This window comes from Hemibagrus wyckioides, linkage group LG14 (assembly GCF_019097595.1).
Source record: "Hemibagrus wyckioides isolate EC202008001 linkage group LG14, SWU_Hwy_1.0, whole genome shotgun sequence".
NCBI classification, from domain to species: domain Eukaryota; kingdom Metazoa; phylum Chordata; class Actinopteri; order Siluriformes; family Bagridae; genus Hemibagrus; species Hemibagrus wyckioides.
In genome coordinates, this window is record NC_080723.1 from 19,603,657 (window position 1) to 19,622,510 (window position 18,854).

At 40.6% G+C, this 18,854-nt stretch overlaps 2 protein-coding genes across 7 annotated transcripts in view; one reads left to right on the plus strand and one right to left on the minus strand.

Annotated features, from left to right (window-relative positions):
* Positions 1 to 11,567, plus strand: part of LOC131364544 (sodium bicarbonate cotransporter 3-like) — a 38,415-nt gene extending 26,848 nt beyond the window's left edge. For 4 of the 5 annotated variants that reach the window (XM_058407759.1, XM_058407762.1, XM_058407761.1 and 1 more), the window contains 12 exons: positions 155 to 288; positions 1,231 to 1,476; positions 1,561 to 1,666; positions 3,157 to 3,318; positions 3,450 to 3,563; positions 3,686 to 3,847; positions 3,962 to 4,213; positions 4,352 to 4,420; positions 4,992 to 5,165; positions 6,204 to 6,338; positions 7,221 to 7,345; positions 10,278 to 11,567. In XM_058407759.1, the coding sequence (XP_058263742.1) occupies positions 155 to 288; positions 1,231 to 1,476; positions 1,561 to 1,666; positions 3,157 to 3,318; positions 3,450 to 3,563; positions 3,686 to 3,847; positions 3,962 to 4,213; positions 4,352 to 4,420; positions 4,992 to 5,165; positions 6,204 to 6,338; positions 7,221 to 7,345; positions 10,278 to 10,362 (1,764 nt within the window). In that variant the 3' untranslated portion in view covers positions 10,363 to 11,567. Of the gene's footprint in view, positions 1 to 154; positions 289 to 1,230; positions 1,477 to 1,560; positions 1,667 to 3,156; positions 3,319 to 3,449; positions 3,564 to 3,685; positions 3,848 to 3,961; positions 4,214 to 4,351; positions 4,421 to 4,991; positions 5,166 to 6,203; positions 6,339 to 7,220; positions 7,346 to 9,648; positions 9,701 to 10,277 lie in introns of all 5 variants that reach the window. The other variant, XM_058407760.1, reaches the window with a different exon arrangement.
* A 1,024-nt stretch (positions 11,568 to 12,591) lies between these two features.
* The window catches only part of LOC131364546 (homocysteine-responsive endoplasmic reticulum-resident ubiquitin-like domain member 2 protein), a 23,372-nt gene continuing 17,109 nt past the window's right edge, over positions 12,592 to 18,854 (minus strand). For both annotated transcript variants that reach the window (XM_058407765.1, XM_058407764.1), the window contains exons 8-9: positions 18,524 to 18,632; positions 12,592 to 17,404 (exon numbers count right to left, since the gene is read on the minus strand). In XM_058407765.1, the coding sequence (XP_058263748.1) occupies positions 17,204 to 17,404; positions 18,524 to 18,632 (310 nt within the window). In that variant the 3' untranslated portion in view covers positions 12,592 to 17,203. The remainder of the gene's footprint in view (positions 17,405 to 18,523; positions 18,633 to 18,854) is intronic.

Sequence of the window (18,854 nt, forward strand, 5' to 3'; positions counted from 1 at the left end):
TGTAACCAGTGCATAATCTGAGCCACAGTTTACAGGGGTGACATATGAGCTCTGACAACTTGGGAGACTGCCTGGAAAAACAGGACCTGCTCACCTTCAACATACCTTCTTGTGTGTGTGTGTGTGTGTTTGTATTTGTCTTTCTCTCTATCAGAGTGCTATCGAGTCATTGTTTGGAGCGTCTCTGACAGGAGTGGCGTTCTCTCTGTTCGCCGGTCAGCCCCTGACCATTCTGGGCAGCACGGGGCCTGTACTGGTGTTTGAGAAAATCCTCTTCAAGTTCTGCGAGTGAGTCTGGTGTACTCTTCACTATCTGCTATATACTATATACTATACCCTGTGCACTTGAGTAGTACATAAGATGTCTATTAAACGAAGGGGTTTAATGAAGAAAATTGCTTCTTACTAAATTTAAGGTTACTTTTTCAATTATTTTGAATGAAATGGAACAGCAAGGACCAGGACTGTTTATTTTAATAAGCAATGTGAGTGGTTGGTTAAAGCCTCAGGGCCACCAGGGGGCACCATGATTTTTAGTAAAGTTATGCATAAAAATACACACTTTCCTTTGGCTAAAGAAAAGGTTTATGTATCCCTCATGGTTCAGGGTGATGTGAAACGAATAGAAACTGTAATATATGGAACAAAATTAAAACGAAAACTAATGTCTGAAGCTGACGAAGAAGCAGAGATTTGCTTTCCCTTGTCTGCTTGTTGGTGCAGCTGAATAGTTCGTGGCTTATTATCATGTGTCGCTAGGTTAGGAAGTGGTAAGCTACCTTGTTACTATTGAACAAAAATGAAGGAAATTGATTATTGATGATTTCCGTCTTCATGTCTATGTGGGACTCTAATATGGACTTCCATGGAATTTCTCATGTTCCTTTGGGTTCCCTGGTTTCTCCTATGTCCCAAAAACATGCCAATATGGCTTTGCTAAAATGCCACTAGGTGTAAAGGTTCCATGCGTTGAACTGGCATTGAACCGAGGAAGCATTCCCACTGCGTGTCCAGTGTTCCTGGGATCAGCTCCAGATCTACTGCGACCCTGTTCATGATAAAGCAGAATGAAGAAGAATTAGTGAATAAACATGATAGATTTCCATTATTGGCAAAGAGAATGTGGAGAGAAACCTTGGGTGTCTCTTGATCATGTATTTGTGTAATTTTTTACCTCAACAAAGCTGAAGAAAGTAACACATACCTCGTCCTCGTCCTATGTGTCACTAGGGATTATGGAATGTCCTACCTGTCCCTTCGTGCCTGTATCGGACTGTGGACGGCGTTCCTTTGTATAGTGCTGGTGGCAACTGACGCGAGTTCACTGGTATGTTATATCACACGCTTCACAGAGGAAGCATTTGCTGCACTCATCTGCATCATCTTCATCTACGAGGCACTGGAGAAACTGCTGCAACTCCGAGAGACCTATCCCATCAACACACACACTGACCTGGATAACCTCACACTGTACAGGTACACACACACCCTGTTTCCACTGTACTGTAGAGTAGCTGTAATGCGGGATATTCTTCATTTGCAATGATGTTTCTTTTCTAGCTGTCAGTGCTCGGCTCCCAGTCAAATGTCCAATGAGACCCTGCAGATCTGGAACTCAACAGGACACACTACAGATTCAATACCATGGAATCAACTCAATGTGACGGTCAGTATACCCCCACACCTCTCACCTGTCACACACACCCACTCAGATTTCTACATTCCCACCATTTCCAACATCCAGTGGATCCTGTGGCAGTGGTCTAAAGATACAGGTTGGAAACAGGACTTGTTTTTTCTTTTGGTCTGTAGTAAGAAGTGTCAGGATTGATTGTGTCACTTGATGGCACCAGTAAGGGACTTACTATTGGGTGCCAGTAGAGATGCTTGTCTTCCTTGTGTACTTGTGTAAAAAATCAACTTGAAGGAAATCTGGATGTAGGTTTAGATCTCTAATGGACAGAGAAGGTTCCTTAGGAGGAACCTTGAGAGTTGGTTACATCTGATAGTGGGATTGCAATATACAGATGCAGAAGAGTAAGGTATCAAGAGTGTTGGATGTTCAGAATGAGCATCATTCATATTTATGATTACAGCAGAATTTTTTTTAAAACAAGTTTGTTCGGCAGTGCGGCTGTACTTGGGCATAAAGTCCCCTGCCTCCATTATCTTCAAAATCCTGAATGGACCTGCTGTTTGATTTCAATGGTCAAATGTCCAAAAACAGTTTATGCCAGAGGTGTCTAATCTTATCCTCAAAGAGCCGGTGTGGATGCAGGTTTTCATTCCGACCAAGAAGCCACACCTGAGTCTCTTGAAAGCCAGGATCAACTGATTAAACAGGTGGAATCAGGTGTGACTCCTGCTTGATTAGATTGAAAACCTACAGCCACACTGACCCTTTCCAGATAAGACTGGACAACCCTGGTTTGAGCATTCTGACCATTGCGATCAAACAGCAGGGTTTTGAATCTAATGAACACAGCCAGTGGGGTAAATGCAGATGGGACGTTTTGGTATATTGGTGTGTCTAAAGAAAAGTTGGCTTGTTTTCCCCCAGGACCAATAAGAACCAAAATACAAGACTACAGAATATAGCCTTGTTGAAGACAAGTATCAGAAGAAAGCTGCTTGACCAGGAGAGATCATCAGTGATGAGATATCTGTTAGATACACCAAGATTTGAATTACAACCAGGATATCTGATATCATCCTTAGGAAACATGTTCCTGGGGATCTCCTTGTAGGTTCCCCCAAAGGGCGGATTTCCAACTCTGGTGCTGATTTCCAACTCTGGTGCTGTCCTGATCTAACACACTGACCATAACTCAATATGATGCTGTTTAGGGGAATCAGGTGTGTTAGACCAGGGACAAAACTTAGCTCTAAATTAAAGACTAGGATTGCAAACTGTTGCTTCAGTGGAATAAAACCCTATGCTAAGTGTGAAAGGAAAGATGAGCTGAGTGTCACCAGCATACCTGCAGTGTAGAGATAGGTGTAGGGGGAAGAGAACAGGACCCATCACTGAACCCTGTGGGACACCAGAGTAAATGTAAATGAAACAGGTGTGTATGCCTGTCCCTAAAACTTTACATGAGGGAGCCAACAGGTAAATTACAAACAACTGTGTGTGTTGTGTGTGTGTGTGTATAGATGTGTAAGCACCTGCATGGCGAGTTTGTAGGTCCTGCTTGCGGACTCCATGGACCCTTCATCCCTGATGTGCTATTCTGGTCCATCATCCTCTTCTTCACCACATTCTTCCTCTCTTCTCTGCTCAAGCAGTTCAAGACAGAAAGATATTTCCCTACCAAGGTGACCACACACACACACACACACACACAAAATATCAAGGTTAGATATTGCATCATCTAGTAACAGTAATACACAGCAACAGGTGCACTGTACAAAAGTAGTAAAATGAGTGTGTGTGTGTGTGGGTGTAGGTGCGCTCCACTATCAGTGATTTTGCCGTGTTTTTGACTATAATGGTGATGGTGCTGGTGGATTATCTGGTTGGGATTCCATCACCCAAACTCAATGTGCCTGATCGCTTCGAGGTAACACACACACACACACACACACACATATATATATATATATAATATATAATTTTTGTATATATATTGTCTATATCTTCTTCTTCTTGGTATTGTGTGTGTGTGTGTGTGTGTGTGTGTAGCCCACTTCGAAGCACCGTGGTTGGCTGATCTCTCCGCTTGGTTCTAACCCCTGGTGGATGGTTCTGGTGTCAGTAATTCCTGCTCTTCTCTGCACCATTCTTATCTTCATGGACCAGCAGATCACTGCTGTCATCATCAACCGCAAAGAGCACAAACTCAAGGTAATGCCAACACACACACACTCACACACACACACCATCCTCTGCAACAACCTAGACCTTTTTTTTCTCTTCCCTGCTTAATGATGGATGCTCTTCTGCACTCTGTCTCTGCAGAAAGGCTGTGGTTATCATCTGGACCTGCTGGTGGTGGCTGTGATGTTGGGTGTGTGTTCAGTGATGGGACTGCCATGGTTCGTGGCTGCAACAGTTCTCTCCATATCACACGTGAACAGCCTGAAGCAGGAGTCCAGCTGCTCAGCACCGGGGGAACAGCCCAAATTCCTGGGCATCAGGGAGCAGCGGCTTACCGGAGTACTCATCTTCACCCTCATGGGCTGCTCCGTCTTCATGACCTCCATATTGAAGGTTAGAACTGTTTGAGTTTTTTTCATAATTCTTTAAATAACACACACACACACACACACACACACATTAATCAGCACTGTGTTTTGTATGAGGTTATCTGTATTAATTTAACCATATGTGTGTATGATTTGTGTCTAGTTCATTCCCATGCCTGTGCTGTATGGAGTCTTTCTCTACATGGGGGTTTCCTCTCTGAAAGGCATTCAGGTGAAATTATATTGATTAAGTTTTCTTCATATCAGGCTTCCCTTCACTGTATCCTGGTTCGAATATTAGCTCTGCCCCATCCCCAGACATAACCATGAAGCAGAGAGGGGGCGGGGTTTAGAGATACATGGCCTCTAAACACTGCAAATGTGACCTTGTGGTGATGACATATACTCTACATTTATTTATTATGCTCCAATGCTATTGACTCCTCAATTCTCACTCTAAACTCACCCAAACTCATCTCACTTCAGTTTCACCCTAAACTCATCCCAAACTCACCCTAAACTCACATCAAACTCAGTTCACCCTAAACTTACCCCAAACTCACTCTAAACTCACCCCAAACTCATCTCACCCCATACTCGCCACAAACTCACCCCGAACTCACCTTAAACTCATCTCACCTGATCTCACCCCACTCCATTCCACCTCACCTTATTTTTCACCCCCATGAGTTTTAATCCTTGCCTGGCTGCTCCTCCTATAATTACAGCTGTTGGACTTCTATCACAGAAGAATGCAATAATCATCCTAAAAGCTTTCTCTCCCTTCCCTTCATGTCTCTCAGTTCTTCGACAGGATAAAGCTGTTCGGTATGCCGGCGAAGCACCAGCCCGATCTTATCTACCTGCGGTACGTGCCGCTGTGGAAGGTTCACGTCTTCACGCTGGTGCAGCTCACGTGTCTGGTTCTGCTGTGGGTTATCAAAGCCTCGGCCGCTCGCGTCGTCTTCCCCATGATGGTATCAACGGCATGATTACACTCTTATTCAGCCAGCACCGAGCGTGAAAGACTAACAGCTATCTAGGGATTAAAATTGTCAGTGTCGCCTCAAATCTTCATAAACAACAGATAACATTTGACAGCACGTCTCATTAACATAAGATAATTAACAAGATGGAGGCATGGCATATTATTCTCTGATACTGGAGCTGTATTGTTGTGGTGTTATCTTAGCAATGAGTCAAAGATTGGCTACAGGTTACAAAGCGGAAGAAGAAGAAGAACTACATTACTGTGTTTACTTATTGCATTTGCTAAAAAAATATTTCTAAACAATGTAAACTAAGAGATTCGTTTCATCATAAGTGTCCCAAAAGAATTAATAACAAGCTAATAACAGCAAGCTGGGTTAGTAAGAAAGTTGTAAATGTTCTTCATTCAGCTAATGATTTAATTATAGAAAATGTATAAATTATACTATATAATTATATTTTAACATTTTTTTGAATATATAAATTCCAATAATATATATATATATATATATACATATTGATTTTTGTAATTTATTTTTTTAATATCTAAATTAAAATAATTATTTTAAAAAATTATATTTATATATAATATAATAAATATATATATTAAATGCCACTTATACGTTTAATATATGTATAAAATACATTTAATTATTATTAAATAATTAAATAATTAAATGTATTAAATATACATTTAATTTAATACATTAAATACATTAATTTAATTAATTAATTTAATACATTCTTTATATACAATTAATTAATTTAATACATTTAATTATTTTTTTTAAACTAACCTAACCCTTCTAATTATGCCAAAGGCATCATCAGCCACCCAGTTTAGAGTGAAACTATATATATATATTATTATATATAATATATTATATAATATAATATATAATAATATATAATTATATATAGTATATATATATATATATATATATATATATATATATATATATATATATATATATATAAAATATATATATTTATTATTATTATATACATGCTGCTCCGTGTCTCAGGTGCTGGCATTAGTGTTTGTGCGAAAGCTGCTGGATTTCTGCTTCACCAAGCGAGAGCTGAGCTGGCTCGATGACCTGATGCCCGAGAGCAAAAAGAAGACAGAGGATGACAAGAAGAACAAGAAAGCTAAACAGGTACAGAGAAGCATTTATTACAGTTTAATTGAGTAGATATGCCAAAAGAATTACAAGTGTATTTATGGATTTGTTTATTGTCCACTTTCAGATCATTTATCATGGAATTAACCAGCTTGAGATTTACTTTTTTACTGTTTAATATGTTTTTGTAAGCTACTGGGATCCATGCTAGTCTAAGCGTAGCCTGGTCTGATGAATCTGGATTAGGCACAGATGGTAGAGTCAGAATTGAGCACCAACTGCATGAATTTATGAACCTAACCTGCCTTAAGTCAGCAGTCCAGACTTGTAGAGGTGGTGTAGTGGTGAAATGGTCCAGGAAATCTTTTCTAGGCACACCTGGGGTCCTTGAATACTAATCGATCATCACTTGAATATTAGAGTATAGTTGCTGATCATGTGAATCCCTTCAATACTGCAATCTTCAACGTGACAGTGAGTTCAGTGTCCTTCAGTGACCTTGCCAGGCACCAGATCCGAGTCCAGTAGAACATTTTTGGAATGGGGCAGAGATTCTGAAAAATCTCTCAGAATTGTGTGATGGAATGATGTGGTCAACATGGACCAGAATGCCAGAGGAATGTTTGCAACATATTGTGGATTCCATGTCATGAAGGATTGAGGCTCTGTACTCACCACTCTGTATTATTTATGGATATATTTTGCCATCTAGAGCTGGGAGAACTTTGCTAGACATAGGATGTGATCTTTAAAATACAAAAAAGAAAAAAGAAACAGCATATATGTTAAATCATAAACCTGACACTGTCATATAGTATTTTTTGGGGGATAATATACAGATTTTGTGGTTTGTATCCACCAGAGAATATTCTTTTGGCTCATGACTTGATATAAACCGGCCACTTTCCTCATCTACAGGAAGCTGAGGAGATGATGGAGGACGAGGAAGAGGCAGAGGCAGAGACAGAGGCAGGGCTAGCATACACAGGAGGAAGAGGAGGAGGAAACGTGCTGAAGATTCCACTGCAGGCTCGCTGTGGCAGGTGAGCGCCTCCTGCTGGAAAACTTTAATACTGTAAGCTCATAAATACGGCAAGGTGCAAGAGCACCACCACGTGGTCATATCAATGTATTACAATTACAATCTGACAGGATTCTAATGAATAAAATGAAAATAAAATAAAATGGAGGTGTTAGTTCTCAGGCTCGGAAGTGAGGAAGCCTACTCCGCCTGGTCACTAAAGTTTGATGGACATCCTCAAAAAAGTTTGTAATTGCCGTTGAATTGCATGGTGAATAATTTTCGGTGTATGGAATCGACTCCCAAGTTGACTCAGGTCGCAATGCATGGAATTAGTGAATCGACTCTTTTTTCGGGATTGATTTTGATGTGACTTATATATTTAAAGAATTATTTTAAAATACATGTAAATACACATATGTGTGTATACTAAAAAAAATTAAACAACATAGTTTTTCAGTGAAAAGCAAGCAAATGGATCTAAATAGCCCTGATACCTGCTGTTCAACATTACATAATACACAGGCTTCATGGCTTCAGTTGTGTTGTGAAGTAAGAAGACATTTCTCATAGACTAATCTTTCAGTTAAAAACATGCTTATAGTCAGTTTTCATACTGAATACCAGATAGGACAAAACAGCTAGAATATAACAGCTAAGACATAACAGCTATGACATAACAGCTAGAATATAACAGCTATGACAAAATAGCTAAGGCATAACAGCTAGGACATAACAGCTTGAACAAAACAGCTAAGAGACAACAACTTGGACAAAACCATTAGAAAAAAAAGCTAGGAACAGGAAGAAAAACAGCTAATACATACCAGCTAGGACATAACAGCTAGGACAAAACAGCTAGAATATAACAGCTAAGACATAACAGCTATGACAAAATAGCTAGGACATAACAGCTAGGATATAACAGCTAGGATATAACAGCTAGGACATAACAGCTAGGATATAACAGCTAGGATATAACAGCTAGGACATAACAGCTAGGATATAACAGCTAGGACATAACAGCTAGGATATAACAGCTATGACAAAACAGCTAGCATATAACAGCTAAGAGACAACAACTTGGACAAAACCATTAGAAAAAAAAGCTTGGACAAAACTGTTAGAAGAAAAACAGCTAGGACAAAGTAGCTAAGGCATAACAGCTAGGACATAACAGCTAGGATATAAAAGCTAGGACAAAACAGCTAGAATATAACAGCTAAGACATAACAGCTATGACATAACAGCTATGACATAACAGCTAGGACATAACAGCTAGGATATAACAGCTAGGATATAACAGCTAGGACATAACAGCTAGAATATAACAGCTATGACAAAACAGCTAGCATATAACAGCTAAGAGACAACAACTTGGACAAAACCATTAGAAAAAAAAGCTTGGACAAAACTGTTAGAAGAAAAACAGCTAGGACAAAGTAGCTAAGGCATAACAGCTAGGACATAACAGCTTGAACAAAACAGCTAAGAGACAACAACTTGGACAAAACCATTAGAAAAAAAAGCTAGGAACAGGAAGAAAAACAGCTAATACATAACAGCTAGGACATAACAGCTAATAAATAACAGCTAGGACATAACAACTAGGACATAACAGTGAATACGTAACAGCTGGGACATAACAGCTAAAACATAACAGCTAGGACAAAACAGCTAATACATAACAGCTAGGACATAACAGCTAATAAATAACAGCTAGGACATAACAACTAGGACATAACAGTGAATACATAACAGCTGGGACATAACAGCTAATACATAACAGCTAGGACAAAACAGCTAATAAATAACAGCTAGGACATAACAACTAGGACATAACAGTGAATACATAACAGCTGGGACATAACAGCTAATACATAACAGCTAGGACAAAACAGCTAATAAATAACAGCTAGGACATAACAACTAGGACATAACAGTGAATACATAACAGCTGGGACATAACAGCTAATACATAACAGCTAGGACAAAGTAGCTAATGCATAAGAGCTAGGACAAAACAGCTAAGGCAAAACAGCTAGGGCAAACCGGTAGAAGAAAAACAGCTAGGGTTATATAGAAAGGCATGTCTGTATACAGTGGTTAAGAAGCCTGATTCAGGCAGGAGTGTTGTGCTTCTACTCCATTGATTCTAAATGATTCTAAATGGAAACAGTAATCACAGGGAAACACATGGAAACTTGTGTCCTGAGGCCAGCGTAGGGTACTGTAATGTCAGAATTCCTATACCATTTCCAACAACTGCTTTTTTTTCAGTCTATAAACAGTACTGTTCACTGACCCTCCACTGCATTTACACAGGTCCTGCAAGACATCAGTTCTGTCCACTCACAGTACAGAAGACGAGTATGATGTAAGACAAAAAACAGTGATAGTTTGAACCCCAGATTAACATTCAGATCTTCCTTATAACAGCGAATGTGAAGAATTTCACCTTAAATACCTCTATAACCCGCATGGACCAAGGTTACTGTCCTGATTATAATCACTCACATGACTTCTTCAGCAATTTGAGCAGCAGTAGCTCGTCTGTTGGATCGGATCACACGGGCCAGCCTTCACCCCCCATGTGCATCAATGAGCCTTGGCCGCCCATGACCCTGTCGCCGGTTCACCACTGTTCCTTCCTTGGACCACTTTTGATAGATACTGACCACTGCAGACCGGGAATACCCCACAAGAGCTGCAGTTTTGGAGATGCTCTGATCCAGTCGTCCAGCCATCACAATTTGACCTCTACTGACCAATCAGTTTTGCGAATCCGGCTGTTCGGTGCTGTGATACAAAATGTTTGATGACCATTAACCCCTCTCTGTTTTATTGTGTGTGTGATGTTCTAATCATGATCAGTGATAAACAAATGGAAAGCTGTTAGTGTTATGTTTTTTATAAGTGGTGTGTGTGTGTGTGTGTGTGTGTGTGTGTCACAGTCAGGAGAAGGTGGCATGTGCTAGGCTGAACATAGAAGCAGTCCGGGGTGGAAAGGACAACTCGAACGTAGAGACGGCACTTTAGGGCGGAGTTTATTCCTTCATTTTTGGAGCCACGCCTACTCCACCGCTGGAGCGAAGCAGCTCATAATCAGCAACTCGATCCTGGGGCTTGAGTCAGCCGGCGCCCACTACTGGACTGGAAGACTGAGAGAGAGTAGCCGTGGAGGAGAGAGAGCACAGTGTGTGCAGGAACCCGACTCTGACGACACAGAAAATACTGTAATGACTCTGTTATTGTTTCTTTATTATTCAAGCACAGGAGACACTTTGTCGTTTTATTTAGTAAATGTTTCTTGTTGTTTTTGTTCATTTACAATAGTCTACATTTTATCCATATAGGTGCAGTCTGACAGCAGGCTTCCACGCCTTAAATCACTGACTGCGTAACATATATTGAGCAGAACAGCTAACTGGCAAAAAAATCGATGGAATCTTTTTAACAAAAAAATTGTCAGTGAATTTTAGTATCAGTTACATGGTTTAATCTTAACATGAACAACACTGTAGATGATGTTACGTGTCGCCAGCCAGTCTCCATCCTGCTTTCGGTTCACATTCACATCAAAACTTCAGGGAGTCGATTCCGAAAAAAAAAAGGAGTCGATTCCCTGATTCCAGGCATTGAAAACTAGGAGTCGATTCCACATAGCGTAAATGATTCACCTCCAGCGAACAGAGCAAGCGTAGTGAATTTAACGTGCAATAGCGATATTCCTACACATCTAGACCGGAAGTGAACTAGACTCAAGTCTAAATGATTCAGAATGTTGGTCCATTTATTTATTTTTTTTACACCTAGTAAACAAACAAAAATGTACGTTACAGTAGTCTGAGTGGTCGACGTAAACGCTTGATCATATTCTCCCATCTTGATGAATGTCAGTCATTATTATCTGATCTATTATCAATCGCCTGATATTTACTTAAGCCATGTTCAAAGCTCTAGTAGTAGTACTAGCTGATTCAAATGCTGGAAAGAAATATTTATTTATGTTTATTTATTTTTTTATTTTGTATATTTTCATATCCCAAATGACTCATTGATGATTTATAAAAAAAAATATCTTAATTGATTAATTAGGGGGGGGGGCATAACCAACAGATCATTAAAATAGTCCCGATTTCATTTTTGCCACAGGTGCAATAAAAAAAAATCAGGTGTTGGAGAAGTTAACACAAATTATTAAAAAAAATAAAAAAAATAAAAAAATAAATTAATAAAAAATATTTATATCATATTGTGTGTGTGTAAATATATATAAAATATATATCATTTTTTTATTAAAAAATAAATAAATAGATGATTTATTGTCAAGCTATAGCGTTACTAAAAGCTCACGTATTTATTTAATATTTATTTAGCATTTTTATTATTACAAGTTGACCCAGTCTCAGCAAGTAATTAAGACAATTAGCAGTGGTGGCTCAAGTGGTTAAGGCTCTGGGTTGACTGGAAGATTGGGGGTTCAAGCCCCAGTTCTGCCAAGTTGCCACTGTTGGGCCCTTGAGCAAGGCCCTTGACCCTCTCAGCTCCAGGGGTGCTGTATCATGGCTAACCCTATGCTCTGACCTCAAGCATGGGATATGCAAAGAAAGAATTTCACTGTGCTGTGATGTATATGTGACAAATAAAGGCTATTTCTTTCTTTCAATTCAGAAAACATATTAAGTTCCCTATGAAGTATAAAAGAGCCAGCAGTGGTTCTCGGGAGTATCTGACTGATTTGTTTAGACACTATTTTGAGTGGGACGTCCTTTAAAACATCCGGGTTACCATTCAGGTTTTATTCGTGTGCCTTGGAGACGTGTCGAGGCTGAGAGGACGCAGCGAGGGACAGCAATATGATTCAATAATAATCTTTCCCCCCAGGTTATATATAGTATAACTCCAAAGATTACTTAGAAGTTCTAACCATGTGTGTTTTGTGTGTCGTCGTGTCTAAAAAGCACTTTTCCTGCCGTGAAACCACATCAGTGTATTCTAGCACTACTGTGTGTGTGTGTGTACCGTGTGTGTCACGTGAAGTGCCACGTTTACTTTCCCTGTATACCCGTCCCTGGAGATCCGAATATGTCGCTTTGTGTGCGTTTTTTATCATCGTGTTACAGTCAGTGTGTATGTCGGTTACTGTAAACAATTTCATACACTAGTGTGTAGCATCACACATACACACACAGAGGAAAGTGTGTGTTGTACGACATGTATCTGTGCAATAATACAGTAAAACAAAAACAAAAAACATTAGAAATGTATTGGGTAAAGTTGGGTTTTTATTTCAGTCACACACACACAGGTGATGAATTTCAGTAAATCTTTGTTCTTGTGTAGAATTCACAAAAAAAAAAAATATTTTTTTAACGTTTCATTTTGGTCATAATAAATATTGTACAATCAAAATACACCGAGTCTGACCATGTTTTTTGTAGGTTGAAAAATCTGCCAGAAAATCAAATGAATGGACGATTGAATTGGAAATGTGTCCCAGAGGGCTTAGTGGTTAGCACTGTTGCACTCACAGCAAGAAGGTCCTGGGTTCGAAACCCAGGTTCAAACAGGCAGGGGCCCTTCTGGGTGGAGTTTGTATGTTCTCCCCGTGCCTGTGTGGGTTTACTCTGGTTTCCTCCCACAGTCCAAAAACATGTACATTAGGTTGATTGGTAATTCTAAATTGCCCATAGGTGTGTGTGTGTGTGTGTGTGTGTGTGTGTGTGTGTGTGGTTGTCTCATTATGTGTGGCCCTGTGATGGACTGGTGACCTGTCCAGGGTGTACCCCTGCCTTTCACCCAATGTGCTCTGGGATAGGCTCTAGCAGACCCCTGTGACCCTAATTAGGAATAAAGTGGGTATAGACAATTGATGGATGGATGGATGTGTGTGGTTGTCTCTTTATGTGTGGCCCTGTGATGGACTGGTGACCTGTCCAGGGTGTACCCCTGCCTTTCGTCCTATGTGTGCTGGGATAGGCTCCAGCAGACCCCCGTGACCCTAATTAGAAATAAAGTGGGTGGACGGATGGATGGATGGATGGATGGATGGATGGATGGATGGACGGATGTGTCCCAGAGGGAAATGAGCTGTCAGTTTGTCTGATCCAGCTTTATAACACGGTATAATGGTTATCATGTGCAAATCCTGCATCTCGAACCTGTCTAGTGGTTCAAGACCAAATGCTTTTGTTTTATACGATCATTTGAATTCTGTGGTTAAGTTGTAGCTTTGTCAGTATTTTAGGTTGTATACAGTGAATAATCCAAGGATAAGAGTTTTACTTGTCTCTTGCTTGCATGTTACAAATCAAGGATAAACATATTCCTCAAAATTTGGGATTTTGTTGCTTCAAGTTTTTGCAGTTGAAATTAAAAAAATCCAAATAATGACAGCGATCGCAAACAAAAATGACAGTGTCCTTAAAAAGTACAAACCATATCTCATGTAGAATGTATATATTTTAATGTCTTGTTGTTTTGAATGAGATAAGCTGAGAGAGTTCTGACCTGACGGGACGTTTATAGTAACTTAAACAGCCACTCTTTACAACTGTGGTGAGCAAAAAAGCATCTCAAAACATCCAACATGTGGTAGAAAAGAAGGCGGCCACATTCCTGTCAGCTAATCACTGCAACTGGACAAAAAAAGAAGACTATAAAAAGACCAGGAGATGTTCTTTCTAATTTTCAACCACTGTGCCTGAGCCTCCTGTAGCCCCAGATGTTCCAGATGTCCTGCCAAAGCGCCGAGCTGCTACCTTTGGGCCCTCCAGGGGCACTGAATCATGGCTGACCCTGTGCTCTGACCCCAACCCTCCAAGGATGGGATATGCGAAGAAAGAATTTCGCTGTGCAGTAATGTATATGTGACAAATAAAGGCTACTTAACTTAAAAATTAAATGACTGGCTGCTTGAATAAATAAGTAAGCATGTTAATTAATAACACTGCCGCCGTTTTGCGTTCACACTGAGGTACTTGAGAATAAAATGTTTGGTGAACATGAACACTTCGGTTTCGGTTGGAATCTTAAAGCCATGTCCATGTTGCAGTTGTGCCAAATGACCTATCACAAAGCCTTCACAACAAAAATCATGTGTCTGGAAGAAGTTTTGGATCATAAAAAATGAACAGCTTGTTTCTTAATTAATGAACTATAAATAATAAGCTGAATGGTTTTTGGAGGTCAAGTGAAAATCTAACTAGCTTCAGGTTCGTCACTTGCTAGTCCAGGTTCGTCTCCTGTAAGTCCAGGTTTGTCTTTTGCAAGTCCAGGTATGTCTCTTGCTAGTCCAGGTTTGTGTCCTGCTAGTCCAGGTACGTCTCTGGTTAGTTCAGGTTCGTGTCCTGCTAGTCCAGGTTCATTTCCTGCAAGTCTAGGTTCGTCTTTTGCAAGTCCAGGTTTATCTCCTGAAAGCCTCGGTTCGTCTCCTTATTGTCAAGGTTCATCTCCTGCTAAAATCCAGGTTCATCCCCTTCTAGTCCATGTTCTTCCTCTGCTAGTCCAGGTTCGTCTCCTTATAGTCAAGATTTGCCTCTTGCAAGTCCAGGGTCATCTCCTGCAAGTCCAGGTTTGCCTCCTGCTAGTCAAAGTTTGTCTCCTGCTACTCATGGTTCATCTCTTGCTAGTCAAAGTTCGTCACCTGCTAGTCAAGGTTCATCTCTTGCTAGTCAAAGTTCGTCACCTGCTAGTCAAGGTTCATCTCTTGCTAGTCAAAGTTCGTCACCTGCTAGTCAAGGTTCGTCTCCTGCTAGTCAAGGTTCGTCTCCTGCTCGTCAAAGTTTGTTTCCTGCTAATCAAGGTTCGTGTCCTGCTAGATCCAGGGTCCTCACCTGTAAGTCAAAGTTTGTCTCCTGCTAGTCAAGGTTTGTCTCCTGCTAGTCAAGGTTTGTCTCCTGCTAGTCAAAGTTCATCTCCTGCTAATCAAGGTTTGTCTCCTGCTAGTCAACTTTCCTCTCCTGCTAATCAAGGTTCGTCTCCTGCTAGTCCAGGTTTGTCTCCTGCTAGTCCAAGTTCGTCTCCTGCTAGTCCAAGTTCATCTCCTGCTAAATCCAGGTTCGTTTCCTGCTAAAACCAGGTTTGTCCCCTGTTAGTCCATGTTCAGCTCCTGCTAATCCATGTTTGAGTCCTGTTGGTGCAGGTTCATTTCCTAATAGTCTATATTTGTCTCCTGCTAGTGCAGGTTCATCTTTTGCATCCCTCGCTTCTAGCGACTTCTACTTTTGTTGTTGTTTTTTTTTTTGACTGGATTTTGGATGGAACACCTTGTGTTTCACCTGATTTCACTGCATTTGAGTATTATCATTAAATATTAGATTATTAATAGTGGGTATATGTTTTCTACTGAACTGAGAACAGATCATTCACACAAACACTGGAGACAAATATCTGAAATTTTACTGCAAGTGCCGTCATTGTGAATAACCAGCAAATAAACATCAGCCTCTTGAGTAGCTGTAATACCATGAGGGTTTGAAATGGTGAGAAACACACACACACAAACTGCAACAAAAATATACTGGACCATGGTTCACTACCCCATGTGAATGAAACAATACTGACAAATCCACGTGTAAAAACATTTTTGCTCTTCATATTAAGTCTGCATTATTTAAAATGACTCTTTTGAAGGAAAATGTATTCCTTGAACCGACCTACACTTGCAGCTTCATGCAATTATCCAATCAACAGAAAAAAATCCATAAAATCATGCAGACTGCTTTGACTTGACAGGAAGGCTACGGTAACTCAAATCAACCATCCGTGGTGAACAGGAAAGCATCAACTTGTGCTCCAAAAGCAAAGCAGTGTCCCACTCCTGTCAGTACAGGCTCACCGAAACTAGACAGCTGATGAAAGGAAAAGCATCACCTGTTCAGTTTGAGGAACAGTCATGTGGACAGGAAGTGCGGCATCACGCGGTGTGGAAACCACCCAAAGCGTGCATGTTTTTCTGAGACATGAATTTGTGATTGCATGAATGAGCAGGTGTTCCTATTCCTATTAAAATGGCTGGTGAGAGATCCATGCACCACAAGTATGTGTATGAGGAACCATGGCCCATTTGCTTTTGGTGCAGCTTTCAGATATCTATGTGGGTCAAGTGACTGTATTCAGTTATGTCTCTCTATTAAGTCTGTGTGATTTTTCTCTCCGAACTCAACACAAACTCCACTCGCCCTAAAGCACTTGACGCATAACCGTGTTGCATAAGCATTAAAAAAGAAAAGAAAAGAAGAGAAATTGTCAATGAAATGTAGACGAGGCTTTCGTTCCGGCTGAGGGCATTCACGGCCACTTTTCAGAAAAATGCCAACTTCCTCTAACAGCCCTGTGTGAAAAGCCTTGGGACGAAGAACATGGAGAGTGAGGATACAAGAACAAGTAGGCCAAGGGATTAGAAGAAAGAAGAAAATCTCAAAAACCCCATCACTTACAGTACACTTAGTGTTAAAAAACAGGGGGGACAGCTCTTGTAAAGACACACACTTTTTTCTTTTTTTTGTTCCCCCATAAAATATAAAGTGCACAGAGGCTGCTGTTTGTTCGACGTCCATCTTTGAGGTTCCCTAATTACGAGAGACGTTTTAAAAGGACGGAGACACGCGAGAGGATTATAAAATGCAATTTGAAAAGCTAACGAGTCCGTGGTTCGAACCACTTCTCATGAGGCTGAGGATCAGTCTTCATGGAATACTCGGGAAACGTACGTGTATGTGTGTGTGTGTGTGTGTGTGTGAGAGAGAGTGTGTATGTTACGACACTCACAGCTTCCCTTCAGAGAGATTTGGTGTGGTTTGTCCGGACAGTGTCTCTATTCGTGTCCTGCTCTGTTCTGAAGAGATGGGGGGATTTGCCAGGGTCAAGCTCAGGGTCAGTTCACCGCATTGGGAACGGCTTCGGGGATCAGAGACGCGAAGAAAGTGGTGATGAAAGACCAAGCGGAGGAGAGGAGTCCTAAGTTCACCCATCCTTCTTCGTTGTCATCGTCGTCGTCATCTTCGTCATAATCGTCGTCGTCGTCGGGTCCTTCTTGCTGCTCCTCCTCTTCCTCGCCTTCGTCTGCCAGACGATCCTGAGAGAGAGAGAGAGAGAGAGAGAGAGAGAGAGAAAGAGTAGATAATACCATGATGATATTTGACAGTGACACTTCTCTTTTATTTTTCTTGTGTCCTGTAAGGACCATCACCTAATCACATACTTAATACACAACAACAAGGCTGAATTTTTTTTAGTGCAAATTGTCTTCTTTCAGTTTTTTCCCCTCAATTTCTCTTTCCTTTTTCAGTCCTCCCTTCCATTTAATGTAACTTGTTAATAAACTGTGTACCATTCTCCAAAGTGTGTGATGGTGGGGTGGGGGGGAGGAGTATAAATAAACAAATAAAAATTGATTGTTTGGATCTAGTTAACTGGAATCAGAAATAAAAGGCTGAAACAACCTAAACCCTGAGACTACCTGTAGGAGTTAGTGTGAGTTCTACAGAAAACACATGTAGCATGAATAGCAGGGAAATGTGGTGAGATACAGCAGAGGTGAGGAGCCTCAGACCTTCAGACCAAAGCTGCAGGAGGCATTGGGAACAATCACACTCCAATCTGGACCACAGAAAACGTGACCAGTGTGAAAACTATGTTGCGCGTGACCTTTCGACGTGATTACGTAGTGCCACGGACGCGCATCCCAGAGCTAGTGCTAGGCGAGAAATGACTGAACATTTTTCTAGACCAGAGCCTTCTTCCTGGGCTGGGATGGTTTAGAGCTCTTGAAAGCTGCATTTAAACTGCATTATGGAAGTTCAAACTCGCGGGCACCATTAAAGTCCACTATATGGAGAAAAATCCTGAAATGTTTTCCTCAAAATACATCATTTCTTTCTCACTCCATGTTCGTCTGACACACTGCTGAGACAGAACTCTGGCTGATTGCATAAATATGCAAGTGTTCCTATTAAAATGGCCGGCACGAAAAAATTTTATTTTTGCTTTTAGAACAGCAGAAGATTCTTCATCCTCAGGCTATGTATTAAATAGGATGAGGCAGTGAATAGGAAGTAAGTGTGTGTGTGTGTGTGTGTGTGTGTGTGTGTGTGTGTGTGTGTGTGTGTGTATATGTATACATATATACACACACACACACACACACACACAATAATACTCAGTTGCATGCATCACTCGTGGTTAAAGTAAGCACCGTGTTGTTGAGGTTGTCTGCAACTGGCTCATCCTGATTGTGATTGGCTGGTTCAGCGAGGTCCTGCAGCTCGTTGTCGAGGTTAAAGGGTAACCAACCTGCCTGATGCCTGGAACACACACACACACAAAACCTTTGAACAGAGTAATGCTACATGTTCTATTGATTGTTAGTCTTTACAGTACACTAAAGACATGAACCGAGTTATCTGTGTACATATTGATAATTGGTAGGGTTGTCGTTTTCACCTGACCGTATAGATAGATAGATAGATAGATAGATAGATAGATAGATAGATAGATAGATAGATAGATAGATAGATAGATAGATA